The sequence below is a fragment of the Ornithorhynchus anatinus genome, chromosome 1 (genome assembly GCF_004115215.2).
Source record: "Ornithorhynchus anatinus isolate Pmale09 chromosome 1, mOrnAna1.pri.v4, whole genome shotgun sequence".
Taxonomy (NCBI): Eukaryota; Metazoa; Chordata; class Mammalia; order Monotremata; family Ornithorhynchidae; genus Ornithorhynchus; species Ornithorhynchus anatinus.
The window spans coordinates 38,297,139-38,323,891 of record NC_041728.1 but is presented as its reverse complement, the minus strand read 5'-3'; the positions used below and the strand labels follow the sequence as shown (position 1 = coordinate 38,323,891).

Genomic DNA, 26,753 nt, shown 5'->3' with positions numbered 1-26,753 from the left:
ATAACCCTGACGGTTCGGACCCAACTAGAGTTGACGGCATACGGAAAATAGGCAAAAATATATTCTGAAAAAACAGGCTGTTAAATAGGCACAAAGTTAAGATTCTTTTTTTTAACGGTATGCGGTCAGCACTTACTACCTGCCAGGCCCTGTCCTAAGCACTGGGGTAGTTACAAGTTCATCAAGGTGGGAGAACTCCACGTTCCACACGGGACTCACAGCCTGAATCCCCATTTTACCGATGAGGAAACTGAGGCCCAGGGAAGTTAACTGACTTGCCCAGGGTCGCACAGCAGACAAGAAGACATTTATGCACCAGTACTTTAGTATCCATCACTAATGACAGGAAGGCTTATTTGTGCAATCACAACCAAGCCTCACGCCCCTTTTTCCCCCCAAACACTTTTTCATTCGTATCGCAGCTCTACTCGGAAAAACAGCAGTCCACAGGAATCTCTGGAGATCAATTATTCGGTGACCTTGGACAAGCCACTTCGCTCCTCTGGGCCTCAGTTCCCTCAGCTGCAAAATGGGGACGAAGACTGTGAGCCCCGTTTGGGACGGGGCCTGTGTCCAACCCCGATCAGCTTGTATCTACGCCAACGCTTAGTACAATCCTGACCCCTAGAAAGCGCTTAATTCTCAAGTGCTTCCCCTGCACGTTTTAAACTCATAATATTATCTTTGACTCTGCGTAGCATTTCCATTTTCCAAGGCACTCTCACCACTCATCTCATTTTGCCCTTCGGCAACAAGCCTGGGAGTTAGGGGGAGGCAAGCATTATGATCTCTGCCCCCCAGACGAGAAAACGGAGGCCCAGAGAGGTTAGGTGAATTGTCCCGAGTCCCACAGCTGGTCAGTGGCCCAGCTGGCATCGGACCTCAAGGTCCCCCGACTCCCAGATCCACACTCTCGCCATCCCATCCCCATCTGTAAGATAAACGGATGGTTGGATTGGCCGAGAGTCCAGCGACGGGGAGAGGCCCATGGCAGTGGGGGAGGCCGACGGGAAAGCGTCCACACCAAAGGAGTAGGAAGGGAGGACGAGGGGGAGAGGTGGGGTGTAGAGGAGGTCTGATCTGTGAGCTCCGTGTGGGTCAGGGATTGTGTCCGACCTGATTTTCCTATCCACCCTAGCGTTCAGTACAGTGCTTAGCCCACAGGAAGTGCTTAACAAATTCACGATTATTATTATTATCGCTATCAAGGAGGAGGTTAAGCTGTTCCCGCACACCTCGGCCTAGCCAGGAGGGAGTCGGGACAGCCGTCAATCAAACCATCGATGGGCTCTGACCCCTTACTGCGTCCAGAGTACTATACTGAGCGCCTAGGAGGGGACGATGTAACCGAGTCGGCAGACCCTACGCACGACGAGCTTACCGTCTAGCGGGCCGGATGGAGCAACAGATGCGCTCTTCCCAAGAGAAAAAAAAACAACACACCTTTTTGGGGTGGTTTTGGGGAGGCACCAGTTTGCCGCGTCTGTCTCCCGCAGTCAACCTTTTCGGCAGCCAAGCACGGCACTAAGAGAGGACAATTCAACCGAGATGACGGACATGTTCCCTGCACACGAGGCGCTAACAGTCTCGGGCGGGGAGAGGCGACACAAGCCGCCGAAGCTCTCTTCCAAGGGAAAAACACCACCCCACGTTTTTGGGGTGCTTTTCGGGAGACGCCAGGTTTCCACGTCTACCTCCTGCTGCGGTCGGGGGGCGAGACCCCCGCTCTGATCGAAGGGAAAAACAGAGGGCACTTGGAAGACGGGGCAGAGGCTACGGGCTGGCAGTATCCCCGAGGCCTCTTCAAGGATGATGAAGGCAAGGAGATGAAAGAGGGGAGACCCGCTGATGAAACGGGGCTCTGGGCAACCACCGGACGCTAAGCACTAACATTTCCCAATTCCGTGAAGGCCCCCATCATTTGCCCCCCTGAAAGAGTTCTGCAGAACCATTTATACCTTCACCCTTTTTCTTCCACGGCCACAAACTCGTGACCCAGGCCTGAATCCCAGCCTTGTTTTGAAAGCAGAAAAACCAGTCAAACTCTGGGTCCTTCCTTCTTAAAGTATGTTCCTGGAAAAAAATCCGGCCCCTCTCTCTTCTCTGCCAACTCGAGTCTTCAGCCTCATAATCAAGCATTTGTTTTGTGCTTCGTCTGTCTCCTTGTTTTCGGTATTTTCTGGGAGCAGAAACCACCCAATGGTATTTCCTCCCTTGGCTCCATTCAACCCAAATGGCTTCTCCAGAAGTGGATAAGTACCTTCTCAGACCTCCCCTCGGGCCTGGTTTCCGGGTCACTTCCAGGGTTGCTGGAAATGATTCCGGAGGGCAAGGTGGACCATTGTTTGTGTTTGGTTTTTTTCTGAAAGATTGCCGAGAATGAAACTACAATTTTCCTCTCAAGTTAGTTGGGGTTTAAAGGGCTCAGAGCCAACGAGTTCTTTATGAACCACCGCACTCTCACCTGTCTGCATTTCAAACTCACTTCCTTGAGCCTGCGCCTTTTAGGACAATAAGAACCACTGCCTGCCTACACCATCTACATACAAACGACGTCCAAGCCTCCTAAACACAGAGGTTCGCGTTCTTAAAGATGTTACGTTAAGAACTCACACTACAATGCTCACTGGGCCTGTGGCCCCATACATCACACTAGTGACGTATCCGACACAACGGGCTCTGAGGTAGCCAAAAGAATGCTCCCCTTCTTTAAAAAAAACAAAAATAGTATTTGTTTAGCGCTTCCTATGTGTCAAACACTGTTCTAAGCGCTGACACTGTTCTAACCACTGGAGTGGGTAGGAGTTACGTCAGACACAGTCTCTGTCCTTCATGGAGCTCTAGGAGGGAGAACAGGTAACCCCATTTTAGAGTTGAGGAAACTGAGGCCCAGAGGAGTGAGGCGACTTGGTCGAGGACACAGAGCAAGCAATGGGCAGAGCCGTGATTAGAACCCAGGTCCGACTCCCAGGTCCCTGCGCTCTCCATTAGGCCATGCTGCTTCTCACGCCTGAGAAGGCATTTAGCCAATTCTGAAAAAGCCATTTGGGTTTTCACGTTCCCTAACTGGGCACTGTCTTCTAGCCAAACTGTCCAGTGTAACCCTGAGGGATCAAGTATATTGGAACCCAGTTGACCCCGCGGCCTTCTCTTCTCCAGACCCAATAACCCTTGAGCCTTAACTTAATGAATATCGTGAAGACCTGGATTCCACCCCTTTAATTAATCAATAGTATTTATCGAGGGGACCTAGATTGCATCCCTTTAATTAATCAATAGTATTTATTGAGGGCCTACTGCCGAGCACTGACGTGTAAGAGTGCCCTCCCTCCAGGGAGCCAGAAACAAATATATTTTAAAATCTTGAAAAAACTAGGCTTTACACTCAAGATAGGGGAAAAGATCACACCGGAGTTAGTGCCATTAATTGAGCCCGTTGTTGGGTAGGGATTGTCCCTATTTGTTGCCAAATTGAACCTTCCAAGTGCTGAGTACAGTGCTCCGCACACAGTAAGCCCTCAATAAATACAACCGAATGAATGAATGTCTTGGTTGGGATATGGCGGTGTTTTTTGGTTTTGTTTCGAATGATTCGAATGACAACCGGGATTCGAACAATAGAGAAAAACACACCGTAGTAAAATTTCAACCCACGATATTCGCATCTTCGGTGCTCCATCGCTTCTACGCTTCAGTTACCTGAAAATCCCTAAAGGATACAATACTGTACGTACACTAATTTCTTTTACCCCTAAACAGTCTAACCCTCTCGACACCGCTGCCTCCAAGCTCTTTTTAAAAAAAATGGTACTTGTTAAGCGCTTCCTATGTGTCAGACACCGTACAGAGTGGTGGGGCAAATACTAGATAATGTATTCCTAGTTCACGTCCCACCGGGGGCTCACAGTCTCAATCCCCATTTTACAGATGAGGTAAATGAGGCCCAGCGACTTACCCAAGGTCACCCAGCGGACAAGTGGAGGAGCCGGGATTAGAACCCAGGGCTTCTGCCTCCCGGGCCCGGGCTCTTTCCACTAGGCCACGCTGCTTCTCTGTCCCAAAGGCCTCTGCTCATCTCTCTACCCTGGCCTCAAACATCCTCTGCTCACCCCAACCTTACGGCACTCCCGCTCTACGATTCTTATACTCTCTCTGCCCTCCCTGGAATTTAACGCCTGTCTCCCCCGGTAGACCACAAGCTCTTTGTGGGCAGGAATCACGTCTACCAACTCTAATGCACTGCACTCTCCCAAGCGCTCATTACAGTGCTCTGCACCCGGTGTGCGCTCGATAAATACCACTGTTTGTTTATGCCGGTCATCTCCGTCCTGGCGGCCAGGGATCGGGCCCCTAATCGCTCACCATTTAGCCGACGCTCGGTAAGTACGATCGACGGACCGATCGAGCGACGTAGGCCTGCCGTTCCCCCGCTCCCGTGAGAGTGTATGCAGGCTCCAAGTTCACGTCTCCCACGCTTTAGAGTAATCCCCACCACCACGGGGGAGGGTGTCTGCTATTCCCAGATCGGCTCCCTATAAGAGACGGCGGCCACCGAATTCTCCCGGGACCACACAGCTCGGCGCGCTGGACGTGAGCTCGGCCGCCGCCCGTCAGATGGGGAGTAGCGGGAGGGAGAGGCCCGGGAGCGTGACACGATTCCCATAGACCAGAGCTCTGGCATCGCCGGTCACATGTGGGCACTGGAAACCACCCCGAGAGGGTCTGCCGAGAGCGGCAGCGGGGGCTCCGGTCCCCTTCCGCTTATTCTACGCAGGCCCGCCGGAGGCTTGCGACCGGAGACCTGGACGCGGCGGCCAAAAATACGCTTTCGCGGTCCCGGGAAAGTCTTCCACGGACTCCGGGCCTCACCCGGAGGCCCGGGGACGGCCATTCGCGCATCATCGGACCCGGGTGACCGCAGCCGAGAAGGCAAGCCAACGATGGTGCACCGTTTCCTCGGTCGGCCGCGCGGTACGGGCTGACCGGAAGGCTAAAGACATTCCGTTACCTAGGCAGTGCGCGGCTTGACGGCGGGATCAAGGTTAGGAAAATAGAATCCGGAAGGCCAACGCGTCCTTAGGGGAGGGGAGCGGGGACGGGGGGTGGCGGCAGCGTGGCGTCGGATTCCCGACTAGGCCGAGGGTCTACCCAGCTGGAGGGTCATCCAAGCTGCTCTCTGGCTCAGAGTCCTGGACCGCGCCCGGGGGTCACCCCTGGCTCCAGGAGCTCCATCGGCAACGTTTAACGGGCCGGACTCAACGTCACGCGGCCGGACGAGATCCCCGACGGCCACGTACCGGAACCAAGTCGAGTCTCCTAGCACCGAAACGATGCTCGACTCCGCTCGGCGGGCGGTGGGGAAGAAGGGACGGCAGGATACCCGAGCAACCGCTGCGGGCGGGCGGGCGGAGACGGGCGCCCCGAAAGCAAGAGGGGGCGAGGAACCGCTTTCAGGGCACGGCCACGATAAGCTTCCGACCAATACCGTGCCTCAGGTGAACAGGGGGGAGGGGGTTCAACCGCCAAGGAGACAGCCGTGGGCCCGACTGCTGCCGATAATAATGGCGGTACTTGTTAAGCGCTTACTATGTGCAGAGCACTGTTCTAAGCGCTGGGGTAGTTACAGGGTAATCAGGTCGGACCACGTGAGGCTCACAGTCTTAATCCCCATTTTACAGATGAGGGAACTGAGGCACAGAGAAGTTAAGTGACTTGCCCACAGTCACACGGCTGACAGGTGGCAGAGCCGGGATTCGAACCCATGACCTCTGACTCCCAAGCCCGGGCTCCTTCCACTGAGCCACGCTGCTTCTAGAAAGGAAGGAGCAGCTCCCTTGGAACCTTCTGGGGAGGCGAGGGGGCCGACGGGAAAACAGCGCCGGGGGCCACCGACCTTAAGCCCGACCCCACGGCAAGCAACGGCCGTTTCGGCGAGCCCGGCGCGGCCGGGACGGTCGAGTCCCGAGCCGGGCGTCGCGGCCCCCGGGGCCCCTCGACGCCGTCGTCTCCTAACGCACGCGGAGGCCGAGCATCATGGTCATCGCATTTTAAGGCCCGGCGAGTCCCGGAGTCGCCCGCTCCGTCCGGCCCGCCTCGGGCCGATACCGCCGAGCGCTCCACGGGGGCGTCACTCGCGCCTCGGCCGTTTCGGGGAGCGGAGGCAAACCCGTGCGCCGCGATATTAACGACATTTCGGCATTCTTCAAGTCTACAACGACTGGGTTCGGAGACCTACCGAGAACTTCCTCTTAGTCCTTCAAAGTACGCACTTCTAGGGGGATCCGGGAGCAGCCCACCCGATCTCGCTGGCGTCTCCTTGAGCGGCCCGGGGGCCGACTGAGACGAGACGGCCGAGGACCCCGGAGGGGCTTTGTGGTCCCCGGGCGCCGGGTCCGACGAGAAGGAGCCGAACGGGGGCATTTGGGCGTTGGTCGGGTCCGAGGGGCCCCCCGGGGGCTTCGCCTGGTGATGGTAGGCCGGGGAGGGACCGAAAGACACGGGGGTGGGCAGCAGGGCCGGCCTGGGCTTATCGGGGAGCTTGGAGCCCTGAGGGCCGGAGGTGGGCGGCATCGGGTGGGGCAGGCCCGGCGGGAGGTTCGGCGGGGGCAGCCCGGGAGGGGGCGTGGCCGAAGACAGGGGCGGGGGAGGCAGCCCGGGAGGCGGGGCGGCCGAAGGCAGGGACGGCGGGGGGAGGCCGGGGGGCGGGCCCGTCGAGGAGAGGGACGGAGGCGGGGGCAGGCCCGGCGGGGGTCCCGTCGGGGGCATCCCGGGAGGGGGCATCCCGGGAGGGGGCATCCCCGGAGGGGGCGGGACCGTGGCGGGCAAGGCCGGGGGCATCCCGGGAGGGGGCACCGCCGTGGACAGGGACGGAGGCAGCACGGGAGGGGGGATGGTGGTCGGGAGGGACGGGGGCAGTTGGGCGTAGGGGACGAACGGAGGCGGCATCGTCACGCTCCCCAGGAACTGGCTCTTCATGTTCTGCAGGGAGCTCACTTTCTCCTGCAGGTGGGACTGGGTCGCTTTCATCTGCCCCTGCCAGGTTTTCCACTGTTTCTCGTACTCCTGGAGCTGGTCTTTGTGAGGGTAGGTCTGGAACTGATCCTGCCACTGCTGGAATTCCCGCTCCCACTTCTTGTAAAGATGCTGGAATTGCTGCTGCTGCACCTCGTAGTGCGGGAGCTGCAGGTCCACCGTCAGGGTCTGGGAAAAGAGAAGGGAAAAACCGTCGCCCTTGCACGCCCCGAGGAGGTAGCCCGCGGCCGAGACGCGGGCCCAGAGAGGCCCTGCGCGGGTCGGCCGGTGACCCCGGCCGTCGGGCGACCCGGGGAGGTGGCGGACTTTTTCACCCGGGGTCACGTCCCGGTAGTCACGGCTCGACCTCCTCCCGCTCCGGGAATTTACCCGGTCAGCCGGGCGACCGACGGGATCGGCCGACGAGACTGGCGAATGAGACATATGCGACGGGGCGGGGGAGGACACAAGAGATTACACTTTAAAACGGCCAGGCGAGTGCCCCGCAGCCCCTCCCTCGCTCCACGAAGTGAGGATTCGGGGTAGGACGCAGGCTAAGTTATGAGAGGGGATGAACGACCTACAACCCCTTCCTGGCATCCTTCGCGGGCTGAGCTTAAGGGTGGGTGATTAAAATAGCATGAACTGCGGGGGATGGCGGGGGGGATGGATCAGATAGAGGCGGGGAGAATTTATCGGAGAAGATTTCCTGGAAAAGCTAGGATTTGAGGAGCGCTCTCAAGAGTGGAGCCAAATAGGCAGGGAGAGACGAGAGTGTTCGGGAGGAAATCATTGAAGATCTTCACGAGTGAAGTTTCAACAGAACCAAAGGGCAACTGATCAGAGGAGCTTCGGATGGCAGAAGTCAGCGATGAGAACGCATCAGCGGAACCCAAGTCAAACGGCTCCAAGACGGAATTAGAGATGAAAGTTACAGATGAGGAAGCAAACGAGAACTGAAGCGAACGCAAAGCAAGCTGAAGAGAGGTTAAACTGCTGGTCCCCAGAGGGAAATTGTATGATTTCAAGCCACTTAACGAAAGTGAAACGTAATAAACTGAAAAGGGTTTCCTACACTCTTACATTTCTCGTTTTAAAAGACCTCCGTCCCCCCCAAAACGAACGCGTTTGGGGAATCCCATCCGGCGAATGCTCTCGCTCTAGAAGCTGCTACGGGGAATAGACTTTTCTCGTCGGTCACCGGGACAGAACGCCAAGCGCGCTACTTCAACTGGGGGCAACTGAATCGTAACGCAAGGTGACGGAATTAGGGGTGTCGGGAATGTACGTCTTCCACTCGCCGCATACATGCGGTACACTGTGAATACATCACACACACGCTTTTGTATTTGGGTATCTTTTGACAATCCGCTCTTGGCTGAGTCACGTTTGGGGCACGGCTTATGTGTTCCCAAGTCAAGGAATTGGATCCTTCACCATTTGCCACATTCACCTCTGTGGGCCGGTGTCCTAATGATGACGATGATGGTAACGGTACTAATAACAAATGACCAAGAACTGCGGTATTTGTTGAGCGCTTGCTACGTGCCAGGCGCCGCACTAGGCACGGGGGAGGATTACAAGCAAATTGGGTTGGACACAGTCCCTGTCCCACGACGGGGTCGCGGCCTTAACCCCACTTTACAGAGGAGGTAACTGAGGCCCAGAGAAGTTCAGTGACCTGCCCACGGCCACCCCGCAGACGAGCGGCCGAGCCGGGATTAGAACCCACGACCTCCTGACTCCCAGGCCCGTGCCCCAGGCACTAGGCCGCGCTGCTTCTCTAAGGTGCCCGATGGGTCGCGGGGACCGTTCCGTTCTACGCTGCCGGCGGGAATCCTCCGACTTCTCGGGACGGGGTTCCTATCTTTCACGGCTACTTGGTTTACTGAGCGACCGACCTGGATATGGGGCGGCTGTTGCATGATCTGCTGGTACTGCTGAAGGATCTGTTGCAGCTGGGCATGCTTTTGCATTATTCCCTGATACTGGAAGCCAACTCGATGGTGCTGATGCTGCTGCCAATGTGCTGCTGCAGCCTGCAACTGTTTTAACCTAGCCTCTTCCTCCGGGTCCTCACACTGAAAACAGAGGCAAACACCAAGGGAAAAACAAAAACAGAAACAAAACAAAAAAAAAAACAAACAAGGTCAAAAACAAGGCAGCAAATCCAATCCATGCAACTCGCATGCTCTCGAGGCCTCGAGTCGGTTGGTTCTGGCGGGTTGCCGGCGGGTGACTCCCTCTCTCACTGCCGGCGCCGAGCGATCACACTCGGTCCGGCCATCAGGCCAGGCTTGCCTCGCCTGGCTCGGCCGGAACGGTCTTCCCGAACGGGGAATGCCTCTTAAGAATAAGAGTAATAACAACTGGGGAAATCGTTACGCGCTGTACCGGGAGCTGGGTGGGAACGCAAGCGAATCGGGTCGGACCCCGTCCCTGTCCCCCGGGGGGCTCGCAGCCGCGCTCCCCATCTTCCAGACGAGGGAACTGGGCCACGGAGAAGTGAAGTGGCCTGCCCAAGCTCACACGGCGGACGAGTGACGAAGCCGCGACTGGAACCCAGGACCTTCTGGCTCTCGGGCCCAGGCTCTATCCGCCAGGCCACGCTGCTTCTCTATCAGACGTGAGCCGGTTCAGACGTGGCGCGTCGCGGGGCCCGAGGAAACGGTTTGCGTGAGGGTGCGGAATGGGGAGGGGAGGACCACCCCCAAGTGACTTCTCCTGAACGCTGCTGGGGTTTGCCAGAGCGCACGCCCCTCGGCTTAGAAGAGAACCGCGTGTCGTCGCGAAGGCTTCTCCGAACCCCTTGCTTCTCGCCCAGAGAGCCCGCTTCCCTCCTCGGCCACGCACGTTAGACCCCGAACAGAAGGTGGGACCCGGGCTTCAGCATCGTCATCGATGAGCACTGAGCGCTTGTGACGGCGCGATCCAACAGAGCCGGCGGACCCGTTTCCTGGCCACGCTTGCAAAAGAGAAAGGAACGGATCTATCTAGGGGGGATGCTCTCCAAGGAAGAGATGTCCTTGTCCCTCCCCGCCGACTGAACCGACGGGAAGGCCGGGGGCCTCTCGGACGTCCATCGGCCGCCCGCGTCTCGACTGCTCTCAAATAACGGGAACCTCTTAAAGGTCTTGGGCTCACCGCCACCCGCTGAGCAAGAGAATCACGTAGGGACGAGTGACGTCGGAACGGAGCGTTGGGTGACGTCACGTCTTTCAAAGCAGCCGCGGGGACTCCTCAAGCCGCTCCGCTGCAGGGGAGCAGTGGAGAAAAGCCCTGCTCTTCGTCGTGAGGATCGCGGTATCCGTTAAGCCCTTACTACGGGCCAAGCACTGTGCTGAGCGCTGGGGCGGATCCGAGGTTCGCCCCAATTAAACCGAGTCAGGAGCAACCCCTGTCCACAGACAACGTCGGGAAAGGATCACACGGTGACAGGCACCTGGGAGTGAGATGGGATGAGACACGCACGTTTCGGGACCGGGGCGACAAAACGGCCTACCTGGGGTTCTTCCGGTGGGAGGGGAGGCGGGGCCTCTTCGCTCGGAGGAGGGAGCGGGGGATCGTTGCCCGGGGGCGCTTCCGAGAGCTGGGCCGAAGCGGTGTCCGTCGCCTCTTTGCCCTCCGCTTCCTTGTCCTCATCTTCCTTCGCCTGCTCCGGGGCGTCTTTCGCTCCCCCGGAGCCCTGCGGGGGTTGCTTTCCTTGGACGTGGGCTTTGGCCCGCTGCTGCAGGCTGAGCAGGTGCTGTTTATACCAATATTGCTGCTGTTCCTGCAAGAGAAAACATCTGGAGGAGTGCCCGCTCCTCTTCGCCAAGGCCCTGGACGTACCCTTTCCCGACGAGGGATCGACCACAAAAACGACACCGTGCCCTAAATGGTCGGGGTTGACCAGACAAAAGACTTTCAGAGCCTCTGGAATATGACGCCTCTCCACTGCCTCTTTTCTGTCTCAGGTCAGAAAGGGCCTCGTCAAGGAGCACGAGAGAATAAACCGTCGACAGTCCGAGCCAATGAAGTTTTGAATCCGCAGAGGCCTTATCACGGCCGGGGAAAGCATTAACCTAACAGGATTAGTATTCCGCACCTCGATACCCCAGGTCTGCCTAATGACTGTCGCTGACTTTTAAACCAATTTTGCCCCTTGCTCCCTCTTAGGCTTGTTGTGGGTCTGTCTCTTGCCTATCTGCCTGGGGGAGATGGCCAAATTGATGGTGGTGTTTGTTAAGCCCTTACTATGTGCAAAGCACTGTTCTAAGCACTGGGGGGGGGGGATACAAGGTGATCAGGTTGTCCCACGTGGGGCTCAGTTTTAATCCCTATTTTACAGATGAGGTAACTGAGGCACAGAGAAGTTAAGTGACTCGCCCAAAGTCAGAGAGCTGGCAAGCGACGGACAACTTTACACATAAACACACTCAATAAATGCTGGGCTACTAAAACAGTCACCCTCCCCTGGAACATCCCCAGGGAGCCTCCCAAAGAACGGCAAAGAGCACTGACCATCCTATCCTGTAAACCACTGAGACTCACTCACCAACAATCCCCCGGGCCCCGATAAGAGATCCAGGGCGACCGTAAAGGTCCGATTATCTTGCATGTACGGAGCAACTTTCCTTCAGAGAGCTCAAGCTGCACCTTCGTAGTTTATTTCATCTGTCCTCTAAGACCCTTTCACCGAGGTGAGAGGCCAGATTGGGGCAGCAAATCATACCAACTCTCTACTGCTGACTAATAATAATAATGATGATGGTTATTATTATAACACTTGTTAACCACTTACTACGTGCCAAGCACTATTCTAGGCACTGGGGAAGATACAGGGTAATCAGGTTGGACACAGTCCCCGTCCCACATGGGGCCCACACTCTTAATCCCCATTTTACAGATGAAATCACTGAGCCCCAGAGAAGAATTAGGTGACTCGCCCAAGGTCTAGCAGCAAACACGTGGAGGAGCCGGGATTAGAACCCAGGTCCTTCTGACTCCCGGGCCCGGGCTCCATCCGCTAAGCCGAAGAACGGCATTCACTGCATACCCTCAGAATCACAAACAGCTCCGCGCGGTCAATAAGCTCTCCGCAGCACGGGCTGGAAAATGCAGGGAGCCACCCTCTACGCGACTTTTTTTTTTTATCATAGCATTTAAGTGCTCACTATGTGTACGACATTGTTCTAAGCGCTGGGGTAGGTTTAAGGAAATTAGGTCTGACCCGATCCCTGTCCCGCATGAGGCTCGCAGTCTAAGTGCGAAGGAGAACGGGTATTTCATCTCCACTTTGCAGTTGACGAAACTGAGGCCCAGAAGTGAAGTGGCTTGCCCAAGGTCACACGGTGCGGGCAACCGGCAGACCCGGGATTAGAACCCGGGTCCTCCGACTGTCAGGCCCATCCCCTAGCCATTAGGCCACGCTACTTCTCAATGTTTCCGAGCTCCTGTCAAAGTGTTGAAGCCCAGCGGCAGATCTGGACTCTGCTCGGTAATAATAATAACAGGAATAACAATTGTCTGTAAGCGCTTACTGTGTGCCAGGAACTGTACTAAGCGCTGGGGTGGATGCGAGACAATTGGGTCGGACACGGTGCCCGTGCCACACGAGGCTCACGGTCTTAACCCCCATTTTACAGGTGAGGTACCTGGGGCACAGAGGAGTGGAGTGACTGGTCCACGGTCACACAGCGGACAAGCGGCCGATCCGGCGTCAGAACCTAGGTCCTGCTGACTCCCAGGCCCGGGCTCTAACCACTAGGCCACGCTGCTGCTTCGGAGCTGTGGCTGCCCGGAGGAGGTTCTCGAGAATCACGGGGCGTTTCGCAAAGGCACGGTGGGAGGCGGCCCCGGGAACGGTCTGCCTACCCCCGGGCCCGTCACCCATCTGTCCGCGTGGCATACTCCAGAATGCAACCCTGTCCTCCTCCTGACCTTCCCATCACTGTAGACATCACCGCCCCCCTCCCCGTTTGTCGCACGAGCCCGAAACCTTGGCGTTATTATCCTCGACGTCTCCCTCGGTCGGCCCCCGTATTACATCCGTCGCCGCATCCCGTCGATTCCCGTCTTCGTAACGCTGTCGAAAGCCGTCCTTTCCTCTCCATCCACGCTGCTACCACGTAGATCCGGGCACTTCCCCATCCCGCCTTGATCACTGTATCACTCTCCTGGCTGACCTCCCTGCCACACGAGGCTCACGGTCTTAACCCCCGTTTTACAGGTGAGGTAACAGAGCCTCTTCCGCTCTGCTGCCCGGATCATTTTTCTAAAGTATCTTTCGGTCCACATTTCGCCGCTCCCGAAGGACCTCCAGGGGATGCCCGTCCACCTCCCCGTCAAACAAACTCCTCACCTCCCGGGCGGTCAATCGCCTCGCCCCCTCCTACCGCACCTCGCTACTCTCCTACTACAACCCGGCCCGCACAATTCTCCCCCTCAGTGCCGACCTACTCACGGTGCCTCGGTCTCATCTCTCTCTACACCGACACCTCACCCTCGTCCCACCTCCGGCCCGGAAGGCCCTGCTTCTTCATACGCGACCGACAGTGACTCTCCCCACCTTCAGAGCCTTCCTGAGGGCCCGTCTCCTCCAGGAGGCCTTCCCCGACTCAGTCCTCACTTCTCCTGCTTCCTTCTCTGTCACCCTGGCATTGGGATCTGCACTCTTTATTCACCCCTCTCTCAGCCCCACCGCACTGATGCACATATCTGTGATTTCTTTATTTCTATTAACGGCTCTCCCTTCTAAACCCTAAGTTCGTAGCGGGCAGGGGATGTGTCTCCCAGCTCTGTTCTACTATACTCACCCGAAAGCTCGGTACAGTTCTCTGCACCGAATAGGTACGACCCATCGACTGATAGGACGAAACACCTGGCCGCTGGGGTTAAAATAAATAGGCTTCCCCTCCTCCGGGAAACTTCCTACTCATTCGCTCCATCAATCAGTCAATGGTACCTAATGGGCACTTACTATGTAGAGAACCCTGTACATAGTAGGAAAAGGACAATAGAGTGGGTAGACACCATTTCTACCCTCAGGACGTTAGAGAGACCGGTGGGAGTGGCGGTTCATGGCATCAGGGTTCAGACTCCGCTGCGGGTACGGAGCCGAAGGGTCGACAGACCCGAGCCACCCTCAAATGCCACGTCCGGTGGGACACTTCCGGGACCAAGCGACAAGATGGGCCTGCCACAACGAAGCCGGTCTGCCAGCGTCGAAGCTCCGCTCACCTCGAAGCAGCTTGGGCATGACAAGTGTGGGCGACCGGTAAGGGGTAGACTAATAATAATAATGTTATTTGTTAAGCGCTTACTATGTGCAGAGCACTGTTCTAAGCTCTGGGGTAGATACAGGGTAACAGATTGTCCCACGTGAGGCTCACGGTCTTCATCCCCATTTTACAGATGAGGTCAGTGAGGCACAGGGAAGTGAAGTGACTTGCCCACAGTCACACAGAAGCAGCGTGGCTCAGTGGAAAGAGCACGGGCTTGGGAGTCAGAGATCATGGGTTCGAATCCCGGCTCTGCCACTTGTCAGCTGTGTGACTTTGGGCAAGTCACTTAACTTCTCTGTGCCTCAGTTACCTCATCTGTAAAATAGGGATTAACACTGTGAGCCCCACGCGGGACAACCTGATTCCCTTGTGTCTACCCCAGCGCTTAGAACAGTGCTCTGCACATAGTAAGCGCTTAACAAATACCAGCATCATTATTATTTTATTGCCATTGTTCTCGTCTGTCCGTCTCCCCCGATTAGACTGTAAGCCCGTCAAACGGCAGGGACTGTCTCTATCTGTTGCCGACTTGTTCATCCCAAGCGCTTAGTACAGTGCTGTGCACACAGTAAGCGTCAATAAATACTATTGAATGAATGAATGAATGAACACAGCTGACGAGGGGCAGAGCAGAGATACGAACCCATGACCTCTGACTCTCATGCCCGGGCTCTTTCCACCGAGCCATGCTGCTTCCCAAACTACCCTAACGCCCGCTACGTGTCGGTCTGGAAAGACACCCCTCGTCCCAGAAGCGAGGGAGGGGAGGGGGTTCGGACAACACGGCACCCCAGTCGAAAACTGGGTGACGGCTGGGGTTGACACCCCGGCGAGGCGCAACGCGATCAAGAGAGGCTTGGCTTTTCTTCAGGAAAACCCAGGAGGCTCAAAGGCAAAGAGGCCACAGGGAAAACAGAGCCAGGCACTGCAAACAGAAGAGTTGCACAAGAAAGGACGGTCTGTACACGTTCCGGATGGAGGGAAACCCCACACAGCCCTTTCTGGCCACACCCGCTCTTCCACGTTACGCTCTGCATCATCCTTGAGGAGTAAGGATGGGAACCCAACAGGCCGTCATCAGAGATCAACCGTCAAAATTCATTTCGCCCTCAGGATACAGTCACCGATAATCAGGACGCAGAAACCCGGGAGAGGCAGCACGGCCTAGTGGAAAGGGCCTGAGAGACAGAGGACCTGAGTTCTAATCCCGGCTCGCGGCGTGATCTCGGGCAAATCGTTTCACTCCTCGGCGCCTCGGTTCTCTCCCTGTACCTCCTGCTTAAGCCGTGAGCCCTATGAGGAGCAGGGGTTGTGCCCAACCTGATTCATCTGTAAAGACGCAAGCGCTTAGGATGGTGTCTGACACACAGCAAGCGCTTCACGATACCACAAAAAAGTGCCATACTGGGATCTTTCCTAGATCCTGCTACACTCTCAATCCATCTGCGCATCCTCTAGACCGAAAGCTCATCGTGGCTAGGAAATGTGTCTGTTTATTGTTGCATTGTCCTCTCCCCAGGGCTCAGTGCAGCACTCTGCACACGATAAGCGCTCATTAAATACAACCGACCGAGAGGGTGACATCCAGGTCGCTGCCAAATCCGGCCGGTTTCTCGACAACGCCAGGGTTCGCCCCATCCTCGTCACCAAATTGCTACCGACCCGGCACAAGTTGTGGACTTGCTTTGGTTGCACTCCCGCCTCAGCCTCGTCAAGGGCCTCCTGGCCTCCAGCCTCTCCCCGCTGCTGAACCGCCGCTCGGCTCACATCCTTCCTCCGCTCGAAACTCTCCGCCGGCTCCCTGAGGCTAACCACTGGCTTCGAGGCCCTCCATCCCCTCGCCCCGCCGTACCGTCTGCTACCTTCCCTGCTGCCCCAGCTTGATAGCTCTCCCCAGATCAATCGATGGGTTGAGCCCTTGGGAGAATACAGTTAATATCCCTGTCCCACGTGGGGCTCACAGTCTTAATCCCCATTTTACAGATGCGGAAACGGAGGCACTAAGAAGTGAAATGACTCGCCCAAGGACACACTGCAGGCAAGCAGCAGAGCCGGGATCAGAACCCAAGTCCTTCCGACTCCCAGGCCCACGCTCTATCCACCAGTCCGTGCCGCACATTCCCAGCCCCCAGAGAGTCTAGGCTAGTGCACCTCTAGAACGCTCGAATCCCTCCTAAAATTCCACACGTTTTCCCTCAATTAATTTCCCAGCAACCTGAGCTACTTCCAGCCTCCTCTAGCCTGTAGGAACCTATTTACCCCCTCCTCAGTCTTCACGTATCCATGTCCCACTTTATTCCGGACCACTGCAGTTGGGAATTGCAGTTGGGAATGTGCACTACATTCGCCTCCCCCGTTAGCGTGTAAACTCCGTGAGGGATGGCATGTGTCTTGTTATTCTGTACTTCCCAAGCGCCTCGTTTGACACACAGCCCCACTTGGGCGCTCAAAAAATTGTTCTGGCTGCTACTGACACTGCATTAACCAAAAACCACGACAGAAAAATGGTCCCTTCCCGGATCCCCCCAATCTGTCATCCAACTCTCCTCCGCGCGTCATCTCCCCGATCCTCCCCTCCCTCTCGACCCAAACCGCTTCCCCCCCCCGGGCTTTAGCTCGAGTCTTTCTCCGGCTAAATTATTCCACTGGCGTCCTCGCCGGTCTCCCGGCCTCCAGCTTCCCTCCCATCCCCAGTCCACGCCGCTGCTCCCGTCGTCTCCCCGAAGCGTCGCTCGGCCCCCGTCGCTTCTCTCTTCAAAACCCTCCGCTGGCTTCCCGAAAGTCCCGCGTCAAGTGAAACCCGCTCACGAGAGGACTCTCCGCAATCCCGCCCCATCTTGCCTATCCCATCTTCTGCCATTCTCCGATTCACTCTCTTTCCTCCTCCTAAGCCAAATTTCTAGCCGCCCGTTCCTCAAGCTGCCCGTCTCCTCTCTCCCTCCCTCCCCGCATCACACAGAGCCCAGCTTTCCCCACCTTCCAATCGCTCCTAAAATTCCACCCCGCACAACGAGCTTCTGCAACTACTTTTCCAGCTCCTCAAACCACATCATCCCTTCAGCCAACTGTGGTTCTTTCAACGCTCCTGTATCTGTGTCCGCTCAGTTAATTTCAGCAACTGTTGTAAATCTTTTTATCCGCCTTCCTCTTTACAGTGCAAACTCCTTGTTGGCAGGGGTTATCATCATTCTGGACTTTCCAAGAATTCATAATGATCACGGTACTTGTTAAGCGCTTCCTATGTGCCAAGCACTGGGGTGGATACAAGCGAAGCAAGTTGGACCCGGTCCCTGTCCCACATGGCACTCACTCTTATCCCCATTTTACTGCGGTGCAGAGCAGATAAGTTACTCGCCCGAGGTCACACAGCAGCCATGTGGTGGAGGGGGATTAGAACCCGGGTCCTTCTGACTCCCAGGCCCGTACGGACAAATAAATGTGGCTACCGCCATTACTGCTATTATGAATATTAGCCCATCTCCCTTCTCTGCAAAACTCCTCAAAGGCCTCTCATTTTCCTTGGTAACGAGCCCAAACGCCTCATGCCTTAAGCCCCTTCGGCCGCTCTCCTCATCCTACAGGTCGGCTCTCTTCCCCTACTACTCCCCGCTGGCTCTTTTGGTCACTCCCAAGCTCATCCTCGAAGGGTACATCCCTCTCAACCCCCTCACCCCGTCCCCTCACAAAATTCCACCAGCCTGGAACTCCCTCCCCAGCAACCAAAAGACCGCCGCCCGCCCCACCTTCAAAGCCCTCTTACAATCCCTCTTTCCCCAGTTAACTCCCAGCACCCGGCCGCGTCAGTAGCTGTTATTTGATAATGATCATGGAGTTTGTTAAGCCCTTACCGTGTGCCAAGCCAGGGTAGACACCTCATCAGATGGACACAGTCCCTGCCCCACACGGGCCTCACAGTCAACCTCCATTTTGCAGATGAGGTAACCGAGGCCCAGAGAAGTGAAATGACTTGCCCACGGTCACACGGCAGAGAAATGGCAGAGCCGGGATTAGAACCCCCGTCCTCTGACTCCCAAACCCGCACTCTCGCCGCTAGGCCTCGTAGCTTTAACGACGATATTAATTACGCTTTTTAAGCGCTTACTATGCACCGGGTACTGTACTAAGCTGTATTTAGACTCTCCCCAGGCACGCACACACACCCAAACCCTCGACTGTGTAGCCAATTTATTCTAATTCCCTACTGGTACATCTCTTTATGTCCGTCTCCTCCGTCAGAACGTGAGCGGCGTGGGGACGGGAAACACGACATCTTTCAACTGCCTCGTCCCAAGTGCTTAGCACAGTGCCCTACCACCCAGTGGGCACTCAAATTGTCTCGCTATCACTTCCGTCGCTCTTCCAACGACGACTCCCAGCACTGCCGATCGATTCCTCAGCTTGGGCTTCTGCTCCTGAAGTCCCCACACTGACGGAAGTCCATCCTCTCTGACGGGAGGATCCACGACCGGTTCCGCCAGCATCATATCACACCCCTTATTACTTCCGTTCTAATATACGGCGCCTCTTTTCCTTCAGTCTCTGATCCTGTTTTGTACCCCAACACCCTCTAGGTTGGGAGCTGCCAAAGGACAAGGATCGTGTCCGCCCTCTCCTACGAACCCTGGCCTTTTCACGCTCGACGACCCAAGGACGAGGCCACCGTCTCCTCCGGGTGTCACCGGACGAAGCCGTTATCGCTGTCCGTTCACCTCACTGACCCCACGTGACCCTTCAATCCCTTCCCTCCCCAGTCCTCTCCTCCCACCTCATCTCCCCGGCCCCCTCCGCCACCCAAGTCCCCCCATCCCTGTCATCCCGGCCCGTCACCCCTCGCCCCCCACGCCGGCCCCCGTCGACTCGCTCCCATCAAAACCCTCCCCACCCGACGTGTCCTCATGTGGGACAGCTTCTGCCAAATGTGGGCTGTGGAACCCCCGCTCCATCATGGGGAGGCTCCCCTTCATCCTTGACCTGTTCCTGCCTCAGTCGCTCCTCCTCCTCGCCATCCCTGAAACCTGGCTCTCCCGAGATGACACGGTCTCTCCCGCAGCTCTCTCCAGAGGGGGCCTCGTCTTCTCCCACTCCCCTAGACTCACCGGGAAAGGAGGAGGTGTCGGCTTCCTTCGCGGGCCCCGATGCCGCTTTCGCACCATCCCACCTCCCCCAGGCCTTTCTTTCCCTTTCTTTGAAGCCCGTATCATCCGCCTCTACCACCCACTCCAGATTGTAATAGCTGTCAGCTACCGCCTCCCAGGTCCCACTTGCAACTTTCTTTAACCATTCTGATCCCTTTCTCACATTCCTGCTCTCTTTCTCCATGCCCACATCGATCCCTGGGGATGTCAATATCCACACTCCATGTTCCTGATGACCCTTTTTTCACTCAACTCCCCTGACCTCCTGCTCCACGCCCACTCGCCAACTTGGACACGCACTCGATATCACCTCTAACCACCGCACAATCTCTCCCCTTACCAACTATGAAATTCCTCTACCCGACCACAACCTCCTCACTTGTCTCCTCTCCCGCAGATCTGTACTATTCCGCCCCAGAGACGTCGGATCTTTTGACCGCATCCGGTTTTCTCCATTCATCAAGCACCATTTAGCCTCCACACCCCAACTACCTTCCCTGGATGACCAAACTGACGTTCCCAACGCCACCCTTTCTAAAGAATTCAACTCACGCGTTCCCCCATCCTTTCGCCCATCTCATACCACTAATCCACCGCCCCGGATCACCTGCACAGCCCGCCTCCTTCGCTCTTGTCCTCGAGCCAAAGGGCGAGGCTGGTGAAAATCTATATATCCGGCTTACTTTGGTCCACTTCAAGTTTATCCTCGCGTGTTTTAACTCTGCCTCTCCTCTGCCCGGAAAAATTATTTCTCCACCCTTGTTGATACCATGGTCATTGCCCTCGCCAGTTGTTGCAGAAATTTAACTCCCTCCTCAGGCCCCCTGTCCCCTGGCCTCTCCCATTCCTTGCCCCCAATGAGCTGGCCACCTACTCTATTGAAAAAAATTGACACTATCCAGAGTGAGCTCCCTCAAATCGCTCCTGCCCCTCCTCAGTCCCTCCCCTCTCCTGCCCCTTCTTTCCAAACTTTCAAACACTCCAAACTTTCCCAGCAGGATCTCTAGAGGAGATCTCCTGCCTCCTCTCAAAATCCACCCCTTCCACCTGCCCATGCGACCCCATTCCCTTGGACCTCCTCAAAACTCTCGCCCCCTCCTTTCTTCCCTCCCCAACGGCCATCTTCAACCGTTCCGCTCTCCAGTGGCTTCTTCCCCACTGCTTTCAAACCTGACCACGTCTTCCCCATCCTAAAAAAATCCTCCCTGGCCCCATGGTCCCCTGCAGTTATTGCCCCATCTCCCCCCTTCCATTCCTCTCCAATCTCTTTGAGTCACCTTCACCCGCTATCTCAAATTCCTCTCCGATTCTCTCCCTGACCCCCTCCAATCTGGCTTCTGTCCCCTTCGCTCCACAAAGCCACCCTCTCAAAGGTCACCAATTCTCTTCTTGCCAAATCCAACGGCCTCCACTCTCTCCCTTGGAGAACTCAGTCACTCCCATGGCCTCAACTACCGCATCTATACGGATGCCACCCAAATCTACCTCTCCAGCCCTGATCTCTCTCCCTCTCCGCAGTCTTGCATTTCCTCTTGCCTGCAAGATTCCTCTACTTGGATGTCCTCCTGTCACCTCAAGCTTAACTTGTCCCAAGCTCAACACCGCATCTCCCCACCCAAGCCCTGTCCTTGACTTCCTCATCACTGTAGACAGCACCGCCATCCTTCCTGTCCCACGAGCCCGTGACCTTGGTGCTATCCGTGACTCCTCTCTCTCCTACTGAACCCGTGGGTTCGATCCATCGCTAAATCCTGTCGGTCCCACCTCGGCAACATTGCTAAAATCCGCCCTTTCCTCTCCATCCAAACTCCTACTACGTTAATCCAATCACTCATCCTAACCCATCTGGATTACTCTATCGGCCTCCCTGCTGAGCTCCCAGCCTCCTGTCTCTCCCCATTCCACACCTCACCCTGCTGCCCGGATAATTTTTCTACAGAAACATTGACACATTTCCCCGCCTCCTCAAAACCCTCCAGTGGTTGCCCATCCACCTCCACAAACAAAAACTCCTCACCGTTGGCTTCGAAACACTGAGTCACCTTGCCCCCTCCTATCTCACCTCGCTGCTCTCCTACTAGACCCCAGCCCGCACGTTCCGTTCCTCGAACCTCACGGTGGCTCCATCTCTCCTGTCGCATGACCGAGCCCTTGCCCACATCCCGCCTCTGGCCTAGAACGACCTCCCTCCTCAAATCCGACAGAAAACGGCTCTTCAAAGCCTTACTGCAGGCACATCTCCTCCAAGAGGCCTTCCCTAAATCCCTTTTTCTTTTCTCCCACTCCCTTCTGAGTCGTCCTGACTCGCTCCCTTTGTTCTTCCCCACCTCCCGGCCCCACACCACTTCTGTACATATCTGTAACGTATTTACTTACATTAATGTCTGCCTCCCCAGCTCCAGACGGTAAGCTGGTTGTGGGCAGGGTACGGATCTGTTTATTGCTGTATTGTCTTCTTCCAAGCAATTACTACAGTGCTCTGCTCAAAGTAAGAATTTCATAGATACGGCTTCTTTCCCTCTGCCTTCAAACGCCTTCAAACATGCCCACGTCTCAAAAAACCCTCCCATGACCCCGTTGCTCCCTTTAGTTATCGCCCCATCTCCCTCCTACCTTTCCTTTCCAAATTCCTGGAGCCAGTCGTCTACACTAGCTGCCTCGAATTCCTCTCCCCCAAGTCTCTCCCGGACCTCGCCCAATCTGGCTTCCGTCCCCTCCACTCCACCGAAACCTCCCTCTCAAAGGTCACCCACGACCTCCTTCTTGCCAGATCCAACGGCTCCTACTCCATCCTGATCCCCCTCGATCTCTCGGCTGCCTTTGACACCGACCATCCCCTTCTCCTCAACACATTATCCAACCTTGGCTTCACGGACTCTGTCCTCTCCCGGTTCTCCTCTTCTCTCTCTGGCCGTTCATTCTCGGTCTCCTTCGCGGGCTCCTCCTTCCCCCTCCCCTCCCCTAACTGTAGGGGTTCCTCAAGGGTCTGTTCTTGGCCCCCCTTCTGTTCTCCTTCTATATTCATTCCTTTGGTGAACTCATTCGCTCCCACGGCTTCAAGAATCGTCTGCGCAGCAGACAACCAAATCTACATCTCCCCTGTTCTCTCTTCCTCCATCCAGGCTGCCATCTCCTCCTGCCTTCAGGACATCTCCATCTGGATGTCCGCCCGCCACCTAAAACTCAACATGTCCAAGACAGAGCTCCTCAAACCCTGTCCTCTCCCTGACTTTCCCCCCACTGTGGACGGCACTACCGTCCTTCCCGTCTCACAAGCCCGCCAAGTTGGTGTCGTCCTCGACTCCGCTCTCGCATTCGCCCCACACATCCAATCCGTCACCAAAACCTGCCGGTCTCACCTTGACAACGTCGCCAAGATCTGCCCTTTCCTCTCCATCCAAATCGCTACCACATTAGTACACACACCCTATGCCGACTGGATTACCGCATCAGCCTCCTTTCTGATCTCCCATCCTCCTGTCAATCCCCACTACACTATTCAGTCCAGATTTCACTCTGCGGCCTGGATTATCTTCCTTCCGAAACGCTCTGGGCACGTCACCCCCCCCCTTCCAAAAAATCTCCAGTGGTTGCCTATCAACCTCCGTATCCAGCAAAAACTCCTCACCGTCGGCTTCAAAGCTGCCCAACCCCTGGCCCCCTCCTACCTCACCTCCCTTCTCTCCTTCTCCAACCCAGCCTGCATGCTCCGCTCCTCTGCCGCCTCTCACCGCCTCACGGTCCCCCGTTCAGGCCTCTCCCGCCGTCGACCCCTGGCCCACGTCCTACCTCTGGCCTGGAACGCCCTCCCCGCTCACATCCGCCAACACTTCCCCCTTCAAAGCCCTTCTGAGGGCTCCCCTCCTCCAGAAGACCTTCCCATACTGAGCCCCCCTTTTCCTCTGCTCCTCCCATCGCCCCGACTCCCTCCCTCTGCTCTACTCCCCTCCCCGCAGCACTTGTGCATATTTGTACATATTATTCTATTTATTTTATTAATGATGTGTACCATATCTCTAATTCTATTCAGTTATACGGACGCTACTGATGCCTACTTGCTTTATTTTGTTGTCTGTCTCCCCCCTTCTAGACCGTGAGCCCGTTGTTGGATAGGGATTGTCTCTATCTGTTGCCGAATTTGACTCTCCAAGCTCTTGGTACAGTGCTCTGCACACGGTAAGCGCTCAATAAATACGAATGAATGAAAGATATGACAGAATGAAAGAACTCTCCCAAGCTCTTGAGTATAGTTCTGCACAGAGAGGGAGCTCGACAAATACTGCTGATTGATTCGATCAGATGAGGAAGGAGCCCATCTAGGGACAATGTGACACGTGTCCTCCTTGCCAATGTCCCTGGGGATAGGGATACACCACCTCATAATAATAACAACGATAATAATAATCACGGTATTTATTAAGGACTTATGTGCCAGGCACTGTACGAAGCACAGGGGTTGAGACAAGAAAATACGCAAGGACTCGGTCCCGTCCCACGTGGGGCTCACAGTCTCAATCCCCATTTTACATAGGACGTAGCTGAGGCCCGGAGAAGTGAAGTGACCTGCCTGAGGTCACACAGCAGACAAGTGGCAGAGCGGGGATTGGAACCCAAGTCCACGGGACTCGCAGGCCCGGACTCTAGCCACTGCATTTTCCTCCTCCCACATCAAGATGAATTTACGACTTTCGTTAAGCGCTTACTCTGTCCCAGGCCGTCTAGCGAGTGCCGGGGCGGATACAAGTTCACCAGGTTGGACACAGTCCATGTCCCACGGGGGGCTCACACTCTTAATCCCCATTTTACCGATGAGGTGACTGAGGCACAGAGAAGGGGAGTGACTTGCCCGAGATCACGCAGCAGACAGGCAGCAGATCCGGGATCAGACCCCCGGGTCCCTCTGGCTCCCCGGCCCGTGCTAAACTTCCTTGAGCTTTATAATCTCCCTGATTTCGGATGGGACCCATCGTCTGTGAATCTATCTCGTGGTACCTTCTCTCTGCAGCTCTCTGGTCATGATTTCGAAGAGCAGACGAATAAATGGAGTAAAAAGCGCTCCTTTTGGTCTCGAAGGCCAACTTTCCGTGGCTGCCTCACTGTCTTACTTTTACGCTTGAACTGAACCACTGAGGTTTCTCTCTGCAGCTTCCCGGGGTCAGAAATTCCGGGGCGTTTATCAGCGAACAATGTAAAAAGAGTTTCCTTGTCCTCCTGAAGGCTACCTTTGGGGCCTTCCCCCTGGGGGCAGTCAAAACAGAGTGCTCCAATTTTTAGAGTTTTTACTCTCTGGTCCCAACCGGTTCTAAGTGCAGTTTTTCCCTTACAGAAGACGCGGCCATCTGGGAGGGAAAATGGCACCGGAGGGGGGGAATCCGTCCGGCAGCCGGCCCGGCCCACGAGAAGCAGCCTGGCCTAGGGGAGGAGCACAGAGTCGCGGTTCGGCGACACCACCCAGCCACCCGCCACGTGACCTTGGGTAGGTCGCTTCCCTTCTCTGGGCCTCCGTTTCCTTCTCTGCAAAATGGGGATTCGCTACCTGCTCCCCCTCTCACTTAAGACCGTGAGTCCCACGGGGGCGGGCAGGAACGCCGCCTGACGACCCGTTTCTACCCCAGGGCTGTGAACAGTGCTCGGCACAGAGTGAGCCTAACGGCTGGACGATCATCGTCAGAACTGGGCCCGGGAGGCCAGGAGGAGAGAGCGATTTAAAGGGGGCACCTTCTTGGGGGTGGGGGGTGGTGCTCCCAGCAGAACGGCTCCCCGAGCTTTTGCTAGAAAGGTCACGTCTGCTCTCCAGCCTGGCCGGGGTCATCCTCGAGCGGGCATCTGCTTCGCCCCGAGCGGGGCGCGCCCCACATAGTCAGATGGGGGTCTACTCTTCCGGGGTCCCGGCGGGCTGTGGGACTGACACCGTCTCGCCGTCAACGGGGTCCTTCTCGAATCGGGGAGGGGAGGCCAGCTCTACCCGGCCTCGTTCGTTCAGTTCACTCCAACTGAGCGCTTGCTACGTGCAGAGCACTGTACGACGGGGCGCGGCTGAGTCGACGGAGCCCGGGCCCGGGAGTCAGAAGGACCGGGGCTCCGATCCCGGCTCCACGGCGAGTCTGCTGCGTGACCCTGGGCAAGTCGCTTCTCTGGGCCTCGGTTACCTCATCTGCAAAATGGGGGTTAAGACTGCGGAGCCCCACGGGGGACAGGGGCTGGGTCCAACCTGATTTCCCGGCAACTGGCCCAGCGCTTACACCAGGGCTTGGCACAAAGTCAGGGCTTCACGAGTCCCATTATCATCACTAAGGGCTTGGGAGAGTAGAGAGACACGGTCCCCGCCCACAGCGGGCTAACCGGAATTAACCGCCCCCGTTCCGTCCACCCCGGACCTTCCCGCGGAGGCCGGGGCGCTTTCCCCAGCTGCTCCGGGGCGTACGATCGGCCGGTCGACCGGGGCCCTCGGGGACGGAGACCGCCGACCTTTATTCCGTCTCCCGGCCAAGAACCGCCAGAGGATGACGACCGGCAACAGCGGTCGCCGATCAACCCGGTCGCTGCTCATCCTTAACTCCCCGAGGGAGTCGGAGCCGGAGGAAAGATTCCCCCGGGGAGGCCGCCGAGCGAGTAACGATTCCCCGACCTGGTCTCCGCTTCGGAGACCACGGATTCCCAACGTAAGGAAGCGGTACGGCCCGGTAGACCCGGTGCCGATCCCGGGTGGCAGGGATCGTGTCTCCTGCCTCCCAAGCGCTGAGCACAGTGCTCTGCACACAGTAAGCGTTGGATAAATTCCACCGAATGACCGCCTACCGTGACTAAATCACCACTTTGCCCCTCCCGTTTCTTCTCCTGTGAAACGGAGATAGAATCTCTCTCCTCCCCCGGAGCCCTGCCTGGGACGGGGACCGTTTCCACCCCAGACAGCGCCCGGCCCACGGTGGGCGTCTGATAATAATAATAAAAATGCCGTTGGTATTTGTTAAGCGCTTACTAAGTGCAGAGCACTGTTCCAAGCGCTGGGGGAGATACAGGGTAATCAGGTTGTCCCACGCGAGGCTCCCAGTTAATCCCCATTTTCCAGATGAGGGAACTGAGGCACAGTGAAGTGACCTGCCCACAGCCGACAAGTGGCAGAGCCGGGAGTCGAACCCATGACCTCTGACTCCGAAGCCCAGGCTCTTTCCACCGAGCCAGGCTCCTTCCCCAACAAAGTCCGGGGGTTTAATTCTTATTACCGTTACCCGATTCCCCCCGTCATTCGAGGACCCGATATATATATCCGGATCCCGATCGGAATCGCAACGGGAAGCAGCGCGGCCCAGGGCGCGGAACCCGGGCCCGGGAGTGAGAGGAC

The 26,753-nt window shown here is 56.5% G+C and overlaps 1 protein-coding gene across 1 annotated transcript in view; it reads right to left on the bottom strand.

Annotated features, from left to right (window-relative positions):
• The window catches only part of YLPM1 (YLP motif containing 1), a 61,034-nt gene that overhangs the window by 30,986 nt on the left and 3,295 nt on the right, over window positions 1-26,753 (bottom strand). Inside the window, exons 4-6 of the mRNA XM_029058731.2 lie at window positions 10,514-10,783; window positions 8,913-9,092; window positions 6,236-7,200 (exon numbers count right to left, since the gene is read on the bottom strand). Coding sequence (XP_028914564.1) covers window positions 6,236-7,200; window positions 8,913-9,092; window positions 10,514-10,783 — 1,415 coding nt within the window. The remainder of the gene's footprint in view (window positions 1-6,235; window positions 7,201-8,912; window positions 9,093-10,513; window positions 10,784-26,753) is intronic.